The sequence below is a fragment of the Anguilla anguilla genome, chromosome 1 (assembly GCF_013347855.1).
Source record: "Anguilla anguilla isolate fAngAng1 chromosome 1, fAngAng1.pri, whole genome shotgun sequence".
Taxonomy (NCBI): domain Eukaryota; kingdom Metazoa; phylum Chordata; class Actinopteri; order Anguilliformes; family Anguillidae; genus Anguilla; species Anguilla anguilla.
This window is the reverse complement of record NC_049201.1, coordinates 12,437,481-12,456,196: the sequence shown is the minus strand read 5'-3', so window position 1 is coordinate 12,456,196 and position 18,716 is coordinate 12,437,481. Positions and strand designations below refer to the sequence as shown.

The 18,716-nt window shown below is 39.3% G+C and overlaps 1 protein-coding gene across 25 annotated transcripts in view; it reads right to left on the bottom strand.

The window, feature by feature from the left end:
• Positions 1-18,716, bottom strand: part of nrxn3a (neurexin 3a) — a 317,098-nt gene that overhangs the window by 80,782 nt on the left and 217,600 nt on the right. For all 25 annotated transcript variants that reach the window (XR_004765382.1, XR_004765386.1, XM_035418878.1 and 22 more), the window contains one exon: positions 3,216-3,397. Coding sequence is in view for 23 of the 25 variants with exons in the window: in XM_035418878.1 (XP_035274769.1) it covers positions 3,216-3,397 (182 nt within the window). In the remaining 2 variants the exon portion in view is untranslated. The remainder of the gene's footprint in view (positions 1-3,215; positions 3,398-18,716) is intronic.

Here is an 18,716-nt window from a genome sequence, read left to right as displayed (position 1 = left end):
TGAACCCCACTTTGCGTTTTATAACACATAAAAAAAGGAGTTGGCTGAAAATGGATTTTTGCAAATAAAAAAGAGAGAACTGGGAATGTCTGGTCCTCAGATTATGGGTTAGCAGTCATGTGTGGCTCAATTCACTTCTCTCAGTTTCCCAGCTCAGTGTCCATCTGGCTGCAGTCCATCTCCATCCACACCTAAAAAGCATGGGAGGGAGGGGTGCCTAATGCTGAAACGCTATTGGTCCTGCTGCCTATTGCTGAGCTGAAGAGGTCCCTGTCGGTTGGGTTTGAGCGCCACAATAAAACTGGTGGACAGATGGAACCGTAGGAAAAGACCATTGGGGAACTGCTCTCCAAAAAGAGGAATTAGCTGATCTCTCTTCTCGTTAAAGTACAAGGTCAATAATTTGTGAACAAATCCAATTAGCTGAGACAATTTTTTGTGCAGTAGAGTTGAAAACCCTTCAAAAGAAAAGCTCTTGCACCTAGACACAGAAAAAACAAATGTCCCATTTATGCACTTTATCAAAATTACACTTACAGTTGCCCTTGCCTTGGCCAAATTGAACAATTCAATTTTCTGTTCTTACTGGTAAAATGAATGTGATGTTATATGCATGTCATTGTGTTAAGCACCTGTTAAGGTGTCATATCTACAAAAACACAATTGAAATGTGTGTGTGTGTATGTGTGTGTGTGTGTGTGTGTATATCACTGATACATAAGATAATTAATGTCCTTGAAAAAGTACAACTCAGAAACTGCATAGTAGTAATGTGGTAAAATTTAAAGGTATTCAAAGCCGTCCAAAGCTAAAATTGTGTGCAATCAAAAGGAAATCCTACAGGAGAGAGGGATTAGTCTTGACTGAATTTTAAATGTGCCATTACTGCACCAACAGGACCCTTTGTTCTCAGGCACAAATAAAAACATGGTGTGTCGCAGAACTGTTCTATTTAGGAAGCACCGGCCCCCACTGACTAACAGCCTAAAAATGTCTTCTTTTGTATCCTGAAACAGCAGGCTAATTACTAAGCCAATATCTATTAAAGGCTTGCTGAATTATTTAGCAGATAGCCACTTCCTCCCACAAACATGAAGGCCAATTTTCGATTGTCTGATTATTGTTGAGGTGCTGTCCAATGTGCCATAGCACCAAAAAATCAAAGAAGATCAAATCAAATCAAATCACAGAAAATCTTTTTTTTTTCACTTAGCAATCCACCTTCAGAAAAACACACAACACCTTTGGACTCTAGAAAAAAAACTTTTGTAATCAGGCTTTAACCTGGTGGAATTTGCGCGGCACACACTTATGCGATGCGGTGTGTTGAATGTTTCATGGATAACGCTGGCACAGAAGAGGGATCAATACGGAATCTGCAGCTACACATCAATTTTGACATGTTGGAAACACAATCTAAAAGAGGAAATGTTAATACAATGCAGCCTCTCTTGGGAACTCTAGTGAAAAATTCCCAACTTAATTATTGAAAATCGCAGACGAGGGAGAGGAAAAACACGAGTTCACGCGCGCGAGAGCAATGTTGCCCGCGAGCGAATCCTGTTCGGCGTGCACGCGATCCTGAGAGTGTGGGAATGGCGGGGCAAATGTTAAACGCCGTTTACGTTTTGTTGACACATTTCGCCCCGCGTATCTGCGTGTGCTGCGGAGGCACACCAGGAAGCTACTGCAGGCTCCCATTCTCCCACCAGGGAGCCTGGGCTTCAGACAGTCTGAGGAAGTAATTGGAAAACAGTGTGAGGGCCAAGGAGGGCTAGGCAAGATGTGCATCTCCTCCTTGCGAAGTCCCATCTCTCCTCGCTCAGCTCATATGCCGACAGCAACAGCCCGGGCCGACAATGGCCGCATCCCTTCAGGGGCTATAGTCTAAAAATCTCTTATGTGCGGCAGACATGACGCATCTGAAGGCATTTGAGTAAAACATCGTGTTTCACTTTGAAAGTGATGCTGAAACACCTAATTCTGAATTTTAAAAGTTTAGTTTCCTTGTCCCTGACAATAGGAAAATTGCCGCATGCATTCGCCAAAATTACCTGTCCAGTAATTGCCATTTTGAGCTACAATCAAGGAACAAACCATTTTCCAAATTACACAGCTCCAAAGCCAACAACGTATTATAACTTAGATTTTAGAGTGCGGTTCCATACCAGAACCACATACCCAGAACACATACATGCAAAAAAGATTTCACGGTGGGTCCATGAGTTGGTGCATGGAGTACTTAAGGATTTGTTCTATACTTGGATAGGAACTGGAGAGTGATGCAACAGAGATCAATATGGGCACAAAAAAAGTAGCAGAGAGAACATTGGCCAAAGCAAGGTGGTGCAATTTTTACACTGGTGCTCATTAATACAGAATGTGTGTTATGGCTAGAGTATACATCACAATTTTAGCAGCAGCCCACCTATTTTATAAGGCCAAGCCATGATTTTGCCTTGGTCCTTGGCTAAATGTGTATAAACGTCTGTAAACTGTTGATGTATGATGTAGAACCACTGTAAAAAAAAAAAAGTACTGGCAGCCAATAAGAGACTGAACATTTCAGAAGCGTCATAAGTAGAGGTAATATCTAGGAATAATATTTGACAGAAAAGGCTGGCTAGTTTCTGTGATGAGGAGATGCTGTTTCACTGTATAATAATTTCACATACTCCCCGATCTAAGAAAATTGCCATTAATTATTACCAAATTTTCACTTTCCCATTTGGATTGAATGGTGGAAACGTAAATAAAATGCAATACATAATTGCATTCTACATTATCGTGCTAAATTAAGACTGAAACATTGGATAAAAAACAGTTATTTACAGATCTTTTGCTAGTTCAAACTAATTTTAGTGTTTGATGCCTAAATTTAAAAAAATGCAGATATTTAGGGAACTATACAAACTGAACATAGATTTTCAAGAATTATAATAGTGTGTGAGGTTTTAAATGAAAAGGTTCCCACCTCAGCTGATAAAAAATTCAATGGAGTTCCATGGAACCTTGAAAAATAAACTAAGCATTGTGTTAACAGAAAATACTGTGGAAGGAATTCCAAATATACTTTTTAAATTTACTTGTAAAGATCCATCACGGAAAGTCACAGATAACAAAAAGTCGGTGGGTATCTAAGTCCCCATCTCCATCCCCCCAGGACAGACATCTCCCTTCCCCCGGACAGACATTTTAAGAGATGTTTCACTCACGATGTGGAGCATAACGTAGTCTCCCAGCCCAACGGCGCTGTCGATGCGGACGAGTATCCCGTCCTTCAGAGACGTGCTGAAGCCCACGGTCAGCCGGTCGGTCCGCGTGCTCGGCCGGTCATTAGCAGGCCAGGTGTACGTTATGAGTCCCCCTCCTTTGCCAAATATAAATGTTGTTCCCGCTGAAGAAAGAGGAGACACAAGGAGGAAACAGGAGGAAAGTGAGAAACATGTTTTTACACGATAAGACACCATTTAGATCAAATTTACCGAGGCTTACGGACAAATTAATCATCCAGAGATGACGGCTTGCCAGGCACCCTTCGAGTCAGCTGACAGGTCTTAGTATTATGTTTTCCTGAATGTGAGAATTGCGAGATTAAGAGATATTTGTATTAATCATGCAATCATGTGAGGCAAAGCTTTGTTTCCAAAGCTTACCTGATAGACCATCCCTCCACTGAGATAATTAAAAACCAGAACTATCTGAAGTAGGCCGAGACTGCTTTGAGTTAAGTGCCAACCGTGAGGTCTTTGATAGAAAAATGCTCCTTGCTTCTGAGAACTACTATCGGCATTTAGATTATTCTGGCCAGACAACTGCTGCACACACACATGCACATACACAAACACACACACACACACAACAACAAGAATAACAACAATGTACACTGAGGGCAATATGATGTTATTTTTAATATTCTCTTAGGCTTTCATAATTGGGACAGACTTTGAAGATAACTCTCCCCCCACCTCTCTTCTTCGGCATTCAACCAGTCCATTGCCAAGGGTTAACATAAATAATGCTTGCACCTGGGTCAGAGAAGTCATAATTCTTCAGGTGATATCCTCCATAGGAAATGCTGTGACCTATACAAGTTAAATATAACTCCTTCAAGGGAATAACAATAAAGAATCTGATGAATGATTTTTACAGTCCTCATATATAATACATGAAACGGCATTCAAAGAACAAAGCTGGAATGAAAACCCGAGAGCATTCGGGGGATTTAATTTGACAAGTGCTCCAGCTATAGGCCAAGACTAAATGAACCCCACTGCAAACAAAAGGCTTGAACAACATTGTGAAAGAACCTCTGTTAATGTATTGATCATGTCAAATCCAGCCCTTGATGTACTAATTATTTTTGGAACAGAAGAAGAAGCAACAGGGGTGGTTTTAAAATGTAGATTAGACTCTCTGAATGTAATTTGAATTACAGTCACACTTAACGTGCAGTGCAATTTATGTGGTAGTGTTTGCCACAAAAAGCAAAAAACTGAAGGAACAGTCAGTCAAGTAATGAAACACACAGCATATTGTTTCTAACTGTAGATTCCCTATTACATTCCTGAGCAACTACCTCAGACTGCAAGCATCAAGCCGCTATGTCTTCCTCCAAGCTGGGAGACAGCTGGCTTTATGGCATCCCAGAGTCCCAAGTGAAGTGGAACATCTGGCCATTAGATGGAGCATGCTCAATTACCACAAATTTCCCCTCGCCCTGCCTTTGGCTATTCCAAACCACCCTGCCAGGAGGAAACAGCTAAACAGCACACCCCACTGCAGCCGTTATTGTGGCAATACCAGCCAGCGTTCGCTCGTGAAACTCGTTCTCCTCTCTTATAGCACATTTAAAAAATTCAATATCTAAACGAGACGTGACATTACGCGGGGAAAATCGTCTACCTGGCATGATGGAGAAACGGTGGCGGTGTTAAACAATGTTACGCACAGACGGCTACAGCTAGTATTCAGGTGCTGAATCAATAGTGAAAAACAAGCGCTGCTGCAGGTGCTTGGAGAAATATCCAGATGAATACATGGATTAAATTTAGTGGCCTATCTCATTTCTCCATCCTTTCACTTTGACCATCAGACTTGGTTTCAGTCAAGTGGTTAATAATTAATGCAATCGTTACACAATTAATTAATGAGGAACCTGATGGCAATGGAAATCCCAGACAGCCTGTTAAGTATTATTGGGCGCCATGATAATATAGCTGTAGTGCTTTTTCTTAATAGAAAGATAACAACTGAGGTGCCACAACCCTTATGAGCCAAGGGCATAGTGTTAAGGTATCGATTCCTTTGGAATTTGTAGCTAATTTACAGTGTAGTTTACTTGAGACAGAGACAGATCTGACTCGTTATGAACGGGTAAGGTAATATCTGACTGTATCCCACTAAGTGGACAGAACTAGGCCTTGTTACAGCCCACTACTCGATATGGCATGCGGGGATAGGCATGAACTCAGGGGTCGCAATGAGATTCTGTAGAGGGTAACGAACAGAAAACAAATTTTTTTTCTGTCTAAAATTATGATTGTGATCACACTGAATGGGTATCACAGTTCACATTTGTTGACATCATTTAAATATAGTAATGGCCAAAAAAACAGCAGCAACAAAAAAAACAAAACAATGCACTGACCTGTCGCCCACAGGCAAACTTGAAACATTTATTTAAAAACTGAGGTAAAACGATTACATGAATGGACAAACAGCCTAAACTGCATGAACATTATTTTGCTGAAGTACTTATTGGCCTGGGGGCAGAGTACTTAATATTTTTGCAATGAGCCATTGAATAGCATACACTTGTTTAGTTTTTTGTATCCCGGAATGGCAGTTTCAGTGTCCAAAATACACAGAATGCATTGGTTTAATCACCCCTTCTGTGCTAGTATACACTTTATTTGTATTCATTGGCATGACATCAAGCTCTTTCAACATAAATTTGCCCATATGAAAAACTAACAAAAACAGGATTTTAAACTTTATTTACAATCCTAATTTGACCATTTCTGAATATAGCTAAATTCATACATTCATAATTGACCCTGAATAAATGTTTAAGAGGCTAATTTGTTTGAGCTCCTCATGAAAAGGAAATAGTCTCCACAAACATGGAGAGGCAGCTACTTTTTAAACCTCCAAAAAGCTTTTCTAAAAATGTATCCTACATAGCTTCATATGAAGCTCTGGTTGGGATTTTAAACACTGATGGGCTAAAAGGCCAACATCTATCTCCCTCTGTATACACATTCAGATTAATCATTGTTTTATAATATCTCACACATGCAGACATGCCTATGGATGCCATTCATCTTTCATGTTTATAATACAGTACTCATTTTATTAGATTTATTGGATTATATTTGCAGTTCTTGCCCTTTTCTCTCCCACCCCTCCCTCGTTGCTCAAGTTGCTACCGATCTTCCAGCCCTCTTGGCCCTGAACATAAAGGAGACGAAGCACAGGAGACAGCAGATGTATATGTAAGTGAAAAAGACAAGAACTTTTTACTCAACCTAACAAGGTCATGTTTTTAAAATAGCACGTTAGCAAAGTACTTTGCATACTTGCCTAGCAACATGCAATGTAACAAGTCAGTGAGATATTGACCGACTTAACCTTGACCAAACAGAGTAATAGAATTTAAATATTTTAGCTCACAGACTAACGATAAAAATTCCCCGCAACATTTGTCATCTTTGAGAGGATTAGGATCCTGAGAAGAACTCTGAGACTGTGCAGTTGGTGTGTGGTCCTGAGCTCGTACTAAAATTGTCTGAGAACTGCATTCCCCATCCTGCCTGGGGGGTCTCATCTAGCGGATACCTGAGCTATCTCTCCCCTGGTTCCTCTCAGTTCTTCAGTAGATAACTTTAACTATCTAGAGCGTCTGTAAATTATGTTTGAATACACAGCTGATTTAAATGTAAAAAAAAAGAAAATATATATTATTTGATGAAAACCGGTGTTTGAAAAAACTGTGATACAACAATTTCTCAATATCAGTAGTGTGCAGTGATCAAACAAAGAACAAGAATACTGATTGCTTTTAAATACATCGACATTAACATTGCAACACAATACAATCTAAAATAGGCAATGGCATAATCAGCAAAGATGTGCTGGCAATTATTTCATCATGATTTGTTATTGTCGTTTTTCCCATTAGAACATGTTCCTACAAATCTCTAAGCAGGTCCGCAACAAGTCTAAATCACTTAGCAACAAACAGAATAAGGGACTCTAAAGGCATTAAAGTCTCAGGTGTGATGAGTACTGAATAAATCAGAGAGGTTTTAGAAGATAATGATCTCTTAATAATGATAAAAAAGGATCTACCTTTGTCTGATTCTCAGTTCCTTCCTGGAGATACCAGAGTGATAGTACTCCAACATTATGAAAGATAAACTATTTCCTCTTCGTGGCCTTTCCTATATACACCACATTATTAGGTACAGTTGCTCATTAACACAAATGGCCAGCTCTTCCCATCAATGAATCATGTGGCTGCAACTGAATGTAAACCATGCAGACATGGTGAGAAATTTAATTTGTTTTGTTTGACCAAACATTATGACTGGGAAAGACATCCAAGCAACTTTGAGCGATGATATGATTGTTGCCAGATGGAGATGGTTCCAGAATCTTAGAAACAGCTAGCCTCCTGGAATTTTCACACACTACAGTTTTATAGTCTAGAGAGAATGGTGCAAAAGGAAAAAACATTAAGTTGAGTGGTAGTTCTGTGGACAACACCTTGTTAGTGAGAGAGGTCAGAGGAGAGTGGGCAGACTCGCTCAAGTTAACAGAAAGGCCACACATGCTCAAACAACAGCTGTTTGAAACAGTGGTGTGTCAAAGGGCATCTCTGAACGCACAGCATGTCTAATATTGAACCAAATGTGCTACAGAAGCAGAGCACCACGCTGGCTTCCTACTGTCAGCTAAGAACAAGAAGAGGCTACAGTGGGCATGTGATCATGTGATTGCCAAAACTGGACAAGAGAAGATTCTAAAAACATTTTTCTGGTCTGACAAATCTTGATTTCTGCTGTGACATGCAGATGGTGGGGTCAGAATTTGACAGCATGAATACATAGATCCATGGTGCAGGCTGGTGGTGTGGGGAATGTTTTCCTGGCACACATTCGCCCTTTGATATCAAATGAGCATCATTTGAATGCCATACCTACAGCATCGGAAGGCATTGGTGCTGATCATGTGAATCCCTTTTGGTCACAGTTTAACAATTATCAAATTTATATTTCCAACAAAATAATGAGATCATGCATCATGCAAAACATGCATCATCTCAAGCTGGTTCCACGAACCTGACAGTGACTTCAGTATATTTCAATGGCCTGCACTGTCACCAGATCTCAATCCAACAGAGCAACTTTGGGATAAGGTGGAACAGGAGGTTTATAAGATGAACATGTGGCCAAAAAAAAATCTGCAGTCACTGCAAGATGCTATCAAATCAGGATGGACCAAAATCCCTAAAGAATGTTTCCAGCCTCATCCCACATATAAAATGGGATTGCAAATAAACAAATGTTGTAATCACTTTATATTTAATCTGCTTAACACATTCAAAGATAATAGCATTGGCAAGGATTGGCAGACAATATGAGTAAAAAAAGCCAATCAATGTTGCTGGGAATAGCATCCTACCTTTCTGGTCAATTGCCTTGTTTTACAGAGCACAGTACTTGCCATTCATTTATTTATTTCTTTTCAAGAGAGAAAAGAACAATCCTGTTGTGGCCAACTCTGTTGACTGCATCTGCCCACTTTGATACAAACTGACAATTATAGTTTTTATATACAGAGGGTGCAATGTGCCAATTTCTTTTTAAAAAAGATTGGAAAAATGTTGCTTTGTCAGACACATCTCAATAGTTGCTGTGCCATGCAGATGACAGGGTCAGAATTTGGCATAAACAGCATGAATCCATGGATTCTGCCTTCTATCAACGGTGAAGGCTGGAGGTGGAGGTGTAATGGTATGGGGGAAATTTTGGTGGCAAACATTTGGCCCCTTAATACCAATTGAGAATCATTTAAATGTCACAGCATACCAATGCATTGTCACTGACTATATGCTTCCCTTTATGGCCACAGTCTACCCCTTTTCAAATGGATATGTCCAGCAGGAGATTTCACCACATCACAAAGGATGCATCATCTCAAGCTGGTTCTATGATCATGACAGTGACTTCAATTTACTCCAGTAGCCTGCACAGTCCCCAGATCTCTATCCAATAGAGCACCTTTGGGATGAGGGAACCTTTGGGATGAGGAAACAGGAGGTTTGTGGCAGGAATGTGTGGCTGAAAAATCTGCTGTAACTGAATGATGCTATCCAGTCAGGTTGGGCCAAAATCCCTTAAGAATGTTTCCAGTCTCATCCCACATATAAAAATAGGATTGAAAATAAACAAATGGTGTAATCACTTCATATTTAATCTTCTTAGCACATTCAATGATAATAACATTGGCAAGACCATTGTTTCTGGGAATAGCATCCTACCTTTCTGGTCAATTGCCCAATTCTACATAGCACTGTAATGCAGTGCTTGTATTTACTTGTATTTAGTACATGTATTTACATGTTGACTGCATCTTCCTGCTTTAATACTGCTTTAATTTTAAGCTGACAATGACGTTATTTTTGGACACTCGTTTGGTCTTAAAAATGGCTGAATGAATCCTTCCATGAAGAAAGAATGTCAAACTGCAAACTACGCTTAAACAAGTGTGTTCTAATTAATAATGATATGCGGCAAATTTGCAGTGAAAGTACCTTAGTTTTTACTTAAAATATATAAGCACTTCCTCTAAATTTCACTAAATATACATACATACATCATGATACAGATTTAGTATTATACAATACGCCAAACATATTTAATACATCTTCAAATATTTATTAATCTAAATAATGATATCATGCAATAGTAACATGTAATATTAATATGAATGCCAGAGCAGTATTTTCTTGTAATTTATAAAAAATGGAGCATGTGGTTTTACACTTAAATACACTTTACAGTTACAAATATTAATGTACACTGTTTTTATAAAACTGCAGGTGGAAAAATTAATTTTTCTAAAAACAAAGGCACTGTCCTCCTTTTCATCACTTCCTAGTAATGAGGGTGTGACTGCATGAACCCTTAACTGAGAGGAATTGTCATGCTATATATGAGTCCTGGCTTTGTATTTTGACTCATTCAAGTCAGTTATTGAAAGCATGAGGCAGCTTACCTTTTTCATCCAATTTTGGACACATTGATCACTGGAAAACATGCAAGCAAATTATTTAACCAAATGATAATTCTTAACCATTTCGATATTTGGCCTTTTTTTTTTTTTAACAAAATGCCACCAACGTTAAAGTTTCTAGTGATTTGAAGAGCTGCAAAGTCTACATTCCTTTCAAGTCCATGAGGGACGGTCAGGGTAGAGACTTTGAATAAACTGATTCTTTTTCCCCATTTGCCTTGGTAACATCACTTTTCATCAATGTTTAATTGAAGGACTTACATGCCTGGCAATATGTCACATAACACATCCTCATTGCACTTCCTCTCAGCACTTTGTGAAAGTATACAGATGTATGGGGAGATATAGATATAAATGAATTGAACAATTGGGTAAAATAAATCAAATAAGCACTCCTAATTAATTCCTCAATACATAGAAAAAGCCCTAAAAGTTTTATATATGTGCAAATGTAGCTTATTCATCAATTTTCGGTTATGTTAACTTCACTGAAAGGCCGTATAACTTGTGTAAATAACATATGGCAAGAATCCATCTCATTTGAAGCATTATGCAGTTCAGCTCTCCCAGCTGGTCTGTCTCCAGAGAAGAGCAGATGTATTGTGCTATTCTGAAAGGGGAAAAGTCGAGGGGATTGAAATCTATCAGCTGAGCAATTGAATTTCAGCTCCTTGGATAAGAGCATGATTAAAGTGGGATTTTAGAGGAGGGAGTTGAACTGGCTCTAGAGCTACAACTGATTCTTCAAAACCCTAGCCATTTTGAATTCAAAAGTATTAAAATGATTACTTTAAGACTGGGACATAAAAACAAGGTAAAATGCTTTGAATAAAATTAGGAAGAAAGTGATTTAACAAACTGGAACATAACACAGAATCAATCATTATCCATTACCATTAGAGTACCATTCAGTTACCATTGTACCAATAAAAATATAACCAAAACGTTAAACAAAACAAAGTCGGACAATTCAGCATCAGAATCAGAAATACATTAATCCACCTGTGATAAACCTGAAATCAAATAATCCCTGTAAGCCAACATAGTAGCCACCACAGACCTTGAAAAACATAGTTATAAAATGGTTTCATCAAGAATATGTTTAGACAAAGAGAGCACATGGTTGAGAGCTCTACAAGTGTGGACACCAGGGAACAGGGCATATAGTCTGATCTTAACAAGCTTCAACCTTCTTGTGAACAGTTGGAACAAATTCAATGGAAGTAATCAGTTCTGTAAGGACAGGTACTAAAGAGCTTAATGGCTCGACATCAATTTTTCCTGCAACTACAACAGGTGCCCCAGAGTGCACATTAGTTACTTTGTTGCACATTGTTACTTTACTTTTCAAAAGCAATCGCCTCAGTGCAAAAGAGAAGAATCCATGAAAAATAACCAGGCAATGGGTTAGCTGCCCCCACCAATACACCACAATAAAAATGTAATTATTTAAATGAACAAAAAAGATAATGAAGCACACTGTAACTGTTTTTGGTGCTGTAAAATTAGCTTGTCCCCATTTCCCAAAACCATAAAAATTTAAGGTGGACACCACATTCTCAATTATAGCGTGCGGATCTTTATACCTGAATTTGCGTGAAATCATTTTACCACAGGGCATTTCTACATAATGAATCTTTGTGCGTATATAAGGTACACAGTACTTTTTTACATTATTAATGAAACAATCCAAGTTTAACACCTCGCTCAAGGGTACAGCCTCATCGGGCCGTTAGAACTTTAAACTGGCGACGTTCTGGTAACAAGTTGTTCTCCCTAATATGCTTTACCATTGTGCTCTGCTCAGCACGTTCTGCAGCCCAAATGATATTCTCCATGAAGTCAGCCGCCGTGTTCAGGAGACAGCGACACCGGTTTCTCCCCTGTGTCATCATTTTCGGCCTCACGCTGAACACTGTCGGGGTCAAATGCAGCATCTTAATAGAATCAGCACTTTCTCGAATCAGACTCTAAGGTGGTACCGTGGCAACCAGCCAGTGGCCATTCCGCCCGGCAGGTACTGATACTATCTAACTGTGGGACCAGTAGGGTTCCTGTAAACCATATGAATAAATATACTGTTTGGGGAAAGCACTGGGAATTTGACATCTTCTATCAAATTTATACCTGAATTTGGGCATATTTGTATTGCATTGTTTTTTTCAGTCTCATTCAGTGCGTTCATATGCAATTTATTTGTGCCCTCGTTCCTTTTACCCCTCCAGGGACTGACGTGATAAATCATCTGAAAACCCAAAAAGTGGGTAACTGGAAAACAATCAAAATAACAACCTAGCAAAGCCATTTTCAAATAGAAAGTGTCACTTTGTGGTTTCTCTCTCTCGGTAGTACTCTTGATGATGGGGTAAATGCAGTTCATATGCATATAGATACAAGGTTAGACAAATCTGAAAAGTGTTTGTGAAACTGGGGATTACATCAAATTTCAATTGAATGTACTGCATTGGCATTTCTCCTTCTGCACACAGCACATTAAAGGATTTAATTTGATTTAACACTAAAACGCATACTATAAAAATTATTTTACTGAGGAGCAAGAACTGATGTTCTCTGAGTAATTATTAGTTGGTCACCTGAGATTACCGTATGCATATTGAACAGGAACTGTATTCGTCAGTGACATTTTTTACACCAACATTTTTTATGTTTTCATGAGTCTGTTAGTCAGTAGCGTACTAGTCGGATGTATTTGTCCAACAAAACAGCTTGCTTTCCTATCCATATAGATTCAACACTATTTGCATCAGTGCAACATGCAGTTTTGTCAGACTCACACGGTAGAAATATCATCTGCACCTAAAGCTTGACAGACTCCATGTTGGCTCCATACTTGCCGTGTTCACTGGAATACAGGTGATCTCAAGAGCTTGCTCATCATTAAAAGTAATCGGGTGTCTTAGGATGTACACCATTTTAGGCTGTCGGCTCCAAGCCCCTGGGGATTACTGGCATCGGAATGCATGTCAGAGGCACTCCAGGAACAGAGACTTTGCACAGATACCTCATACTACTGCGTGACATAAATAAAGATGGCCTACTCTGCCCATTTTATCCAAAGTTTGAAGAAGGATTTATTCTGTAATTCCTGCAAGAGTAACACCAGATCTCTTTTGTACTCGTACATGCTTAACATTCATAGCTCTTGTAGATGATATTAAATATACATCTCACTCTCAGCAGAGCAGAATCTCAACAGTTCATGTCAAAAAGTAAAAACACAGCCAGTTATCTCAGAGAGCACATCAAAGAGGCACGGAGCCCCTTTAATCACATGGCAGCTATCTTCATCTGGAGTCAGTCTATCAGGACCGACTATGCACACTGCATGCCAGCTGAAGCTGCGATTTTAATTTAAACTGTTAGGGAAAAAAAAAACCTCTTGTTATGGACGTAATGTAAAAGTCTGGTGAAAAAGCTGAAATTGCAGTGACGCACCATTGTTTAAATGCATGATCTTTTTTGTGCACGGAGATGGGCAAAACGCTGTTCCACCTGCTCTGTGGAATAATTAGAAAGGGAAAGGGGCTGAGCGTTCCTCAGGAGCGGCCAGCGGTTGTCAGGTAAAAGAAAGCCCTCTGGAGTGACATGACTGAAGCGGTTTGGGATAATTAACAGAGCGGGAGGAGTTCAATCCCATCTCGGAGGAGACAGAGTGACAGGAAAGGTCAGGGCTTCGGGTGACGTCACGCCCTGCTTGGGAGGCACTGTCAAAGGAAAAAAACGATTTTCCAGCAGTGGAGAAAAGAGTGTGCGAGGGGAGATACTAACTTCTGAACTTGCTGAGACCTTTGATAACTGACAGGGAATGGCCCTGCATGGGTGAGATTGGAAATTCAGAAAGCAGCAAGACAGACAAAATGGCTATCCTCATATTAAGTATAGTATAATAACTGAAATAAAGAGAAATATAGCCAGGAAAATATATTGGCATATCAAGCTCAAAGAAAAACACACATATCTTGTTAAAGTGAATGGCATAGTCAAATATTATATATACAGTAAGACCTGCTAAAAATGTACACGTTATCATAAGCTTGAATGTGGAGGCCACCTATCTGGATTTGTTAAAGAGAGAAACACACATAATCAATTGCAGATTTAAAGACAACTGCAAATGGAAGCATCATTTATTATTTAACTTTCCTGAGGGAAGAGCTGCCTGTTTTACATTTCAATGATTTTCAGAATTGTGTAAATCCCACAAGGATGTATACTATTTAGAGGTTAGCTGGATTAAAAACACAGACCTACAATGATATATTAATTATGATCATTTGATGATGAAAATAATACTAGCTACTGTTTTTCAGTGCATGGTTTTCAGTTTAGGGAATGCATTACAGTTTGCTATTAAACTGTGGTAAACAGTCTCTAAACATGTATAGCATATTCCAATGATGTGATGGGTGAGAATTATAGCCATGGATAGTATTCTATGGTTTTTCCAAAAGCATATTCCTTTCACTGACAATAATTTCAGACTTATGCACTCTCTGAGGTAGTTATAATTCACTCCGTTAAAAATGTCATTGGTGAAACTGCCCTTGAGTACTATGGGGTGAATACAGGGAATGAATAGGATGTTTCTGAAGCACAAATAAGCCTGTCATTAATATAAAAGAGGGGTTGAAACAATAGTTGCCATCATTCTAGACGCCAATAGGCAAAAATGTAAGAAAGAACATCGTGTCCCTAAAAATTGGAAACCCTGTCAATGACTACTTTGATAATAGTCAGAAGGCAAGAATTTAACCCAAGTAAAGATGACTGCTCATACAAGACCCATGTACGCTGAAAAGAGAACAAACTGGATCCATTTTATTCAAGAGAGAGAAAAAGCAGTGCAATCATGTAAATGATGCTAAGCTCAATTTTCTTCACTCCCCACCATCTAGTGGGAAATCACAAGATTAGCATTTATACCACTTTGCAGCCTTTTGCTATTCCTTGGTGACACTGATTGTTACCCTCGTGTAATTGGCCATTATTTCTACTTTTATGTTCATTTTTCCCATTTCAGTTTGTTAGGGTTATATCAAGACAAATCAGGCTGCCCTCTTTGTAATTTGCAGGACTTTCTTCCAAAGGTTGAGAAACTGCGTGCAGTCATTTTTTCTTCTAATGTCCATTGCATGTACTTTTAAAGCAGACATAATGAATTACTTTAGGCTAGTGAAGTACTGATTTTATTGTAGGCACTTTTTAAAAGCTGCGATTAATGCCGTCATAATTGTGAATGACAACATGACACATAAAAATATAATTCTGTCACACGCAATTACTCGTAACATGCTATGGACATTTATCATTCAAATCACTCAGGTCTAATTACGCGCCTGGTTCATATTTTCAAGAGCACCGCCTTTATTGTATTTCTACATGAATTTATTTCCTTGACAGGTATACAAGCACCAAGGATAATCACAATAAGTAAAACAAGAATAAAACTGAGTCTCAAGACTCCTTCAGTAAAGTCTACAGTTTAATGAAGGAGATGGATTTCTGGCTTTATATAATCTGATGTTCTGTAATGTCTGGTTTAATGGTCATTGTCTCCCAATATCCTTCTATAATATGCCATAAATCCTAGTTACTCTGGCTCCCTGGCCTGTCTAAGACATCAGACCAACCCTGATACCCCTGTTGTCATAGCAACCTACTCTACTGTATGCAGCTTGCAGAAATATGATACAGTTGTCGGGGGAGATGCCATGAACTTTATGACTACAGTGAAGTCAGCATTGAGATCTCTTTGTTTCTTTGTCTGCTCATATAAATGGATGACAACTGTCCTTTAGTTGTTTGTCACTTTGATTCCACTTTACTTCAATGCAGGAGAAACATGGAGCAAAGAAGAATTAAGTTATTTTTCACTCTGACTCAGCACCATTGTGTGGACATAATGACAGCCACTTGCTCCAATATGATTGTACTGGTTTTGTGGCAAACATATGAGTTAAAAAATAATAACTTGTGGTCCTAGAGTTGAGCCAATATTTACAGTAATATGTTTTGGTCATTTCACAGTTAAACAGAACCATCATAATTGTGAATCATCAACAAAAGATGTATCATCACCCCTCAGGAACGAAAGCCATATGTAACACACCAGTTTTAAAAAACAATAATGGATTCCAGTTGCAAATGAAGTCCAACCAAAACAGCATTAAAGAAAGTTTGGTATATAGTTTGACATGTTATAACATCTAAGGCTTTCGTAGCCTTTGCTTTAAAAGGCTTAAAATACTGATTCAGTGTGGTGTGTTGTAGTTTTACCAGGATGTCTCACCATCACAAGGGCAATGCTCGCATTTGATGGGTAAACACAACAAGAGCAAAAAGCAATAATGTTACAATAAAAAAAACTGGCCTTTTGCTTTTTGGTCCTTGTAAGCAATAAAGGCTGACAGGTAGGATGACATCTATTTCAATAAAGGTGTCATGTTTCCTTTCACTTTGTGTTTGTGTTGTTTCTACACTCAGTATTCATCCTCCTCCAAGATTATATGTTGTCTGCCTTGCTTGAGTGACAACAGGAATACTGTCCCTGTACAGGATATTAAATTTGAGAGAGAGAGGAAGAGAAAAAGAAGGAACGAGCAGAAGAGAGAGGGAGATCATAGTGTGGATAAGAACGACTGAATCAACTGTGAGTGCCATTGCAAATGTCTTCCCTTGTTTGGAAATCATTGTGGTAGATCAGAAGCCCATAAATCTGATGCGTATCGGGACAGCCAATGATATCACTGCCCTGCTCTGCCTTCTTGCATTCATGGTGTGAGATTGCAGACCTGCCTTACCACAGGGGCCTTATTCGCTTACCATATGACATGGCAACAATGGTAACTGCGGCAACAGAGGCCGTCCTGAGGTTTTTTATCTTGACATTTTACATTTAACGATAAAAAAGCAGGCCATACACGTCAAAGCCATTCCATTAGCGCTGATAGACACTGAGCAGATCGTCTGGATGCTCAGGGGTCAGGCCAGTACACTGCCCTCACCAGTTTACTGTGCAAATTATTGCTAGAATATTCTCTTAAAACACAGACCCAGTATTCCTACACTGCTATTTTAGCTGCTTTACTCAAGGAAAAAAAATGATACATGCCAAAGAAAATCATCTTTGAAAATGAGTATAATCAACCATGAACAAAAAAAAGCCATTAAAAAAATTTATTGCATAGTTGGTATCTGATGTGGAAATATTTTCTAAAAATGAAAGAAGGAAAAGGTCAGCTGGATTCGTAGGTGCTGGAGTTCAAATATAAAAAGAAAGAAAAACCCCAAAAGTACTGTTCCAATGCTCACATTTATTGAACGACATACGCAATTGACCCTCGGGTTTTCATGAGGTCAGGAATACCTGATTTGTCAGGTAGACAATTGCAACAATTCAAAAGGTCTCCCAGTATCTGTCATTATTTATTTTTGAATTTATTCTCTAGAAGTGCTAAATGGACTCCTGCAATTAGCCGAGGTCTTTAGGAATGCTGGGGTTGGAGGGTGTAGAGCAAGGGACAGGGAAACTGAGGGAATAGCCTTTGGGGTATGGGAGCAGGTGCTGCTTTTACAGTTTCTGTGAGGCTTGGAATGGGAGGTGTGGAATGTGCCAGGCTAGTTAGCACATTAGCACTCAGCATATCACACACACCACAGATCAGGAGGGTTTGCGCGCATGCGTGTCCATCTGTCTGTTAGCCTTTGAATGTCACTCTGTATGCGTGTATGAATTCTCTTTTTTTCTATATGACTTTCTTCCTGTTTCATGATTTACGCAGTCGCCACAGCGTCGGTTCGTTTACTTTGAAGATCTAGAGGGTTGAACTGATAAGGTATGAACGATAAGGTATGACAGCTGGTACTGGTTAATGGGAGGCAAGAAATGTCCTCCATTTTGGAATGTGCCGTCAAAGAAACCATGGGAAAAACCTCAGCAGGCAGAGTGTGGTTTATTTATGCTACCGATATGAAATGGGCATTAATGAGCGTGCAAACAAAATATGCAATTCGATACATTCACTGCACTTCTCATGAAAAAATGTTATCATCTCCATGCATGCTCTTTGATTGGATTAGCTTACTTGAGAATGCAGTATGCTCGTGCAACAGCCACAAACAAAAATGTCAAAACGAAAAAACGGCTGAAAGACAATGTGGATGTGGAATCATGAAGCCTGGGTGAGGATTCCCTTTCTACGGTTAATAAATCAATCAATCCGCACAGGTGACAGGGACTGGTGGATGGACTCATTTCAGCCTGCTGCTGTTTTTCAGGCCACTGAATGGAGATAGATGAAGGCGCTATTTTCCTGCAGCAGGCTGGGGGGGGGTGGGGGGGGGGGGGTGGGGGGTGGAGCTGGGCGGGGGCAGCCGAGCATGACGAGCTGTCA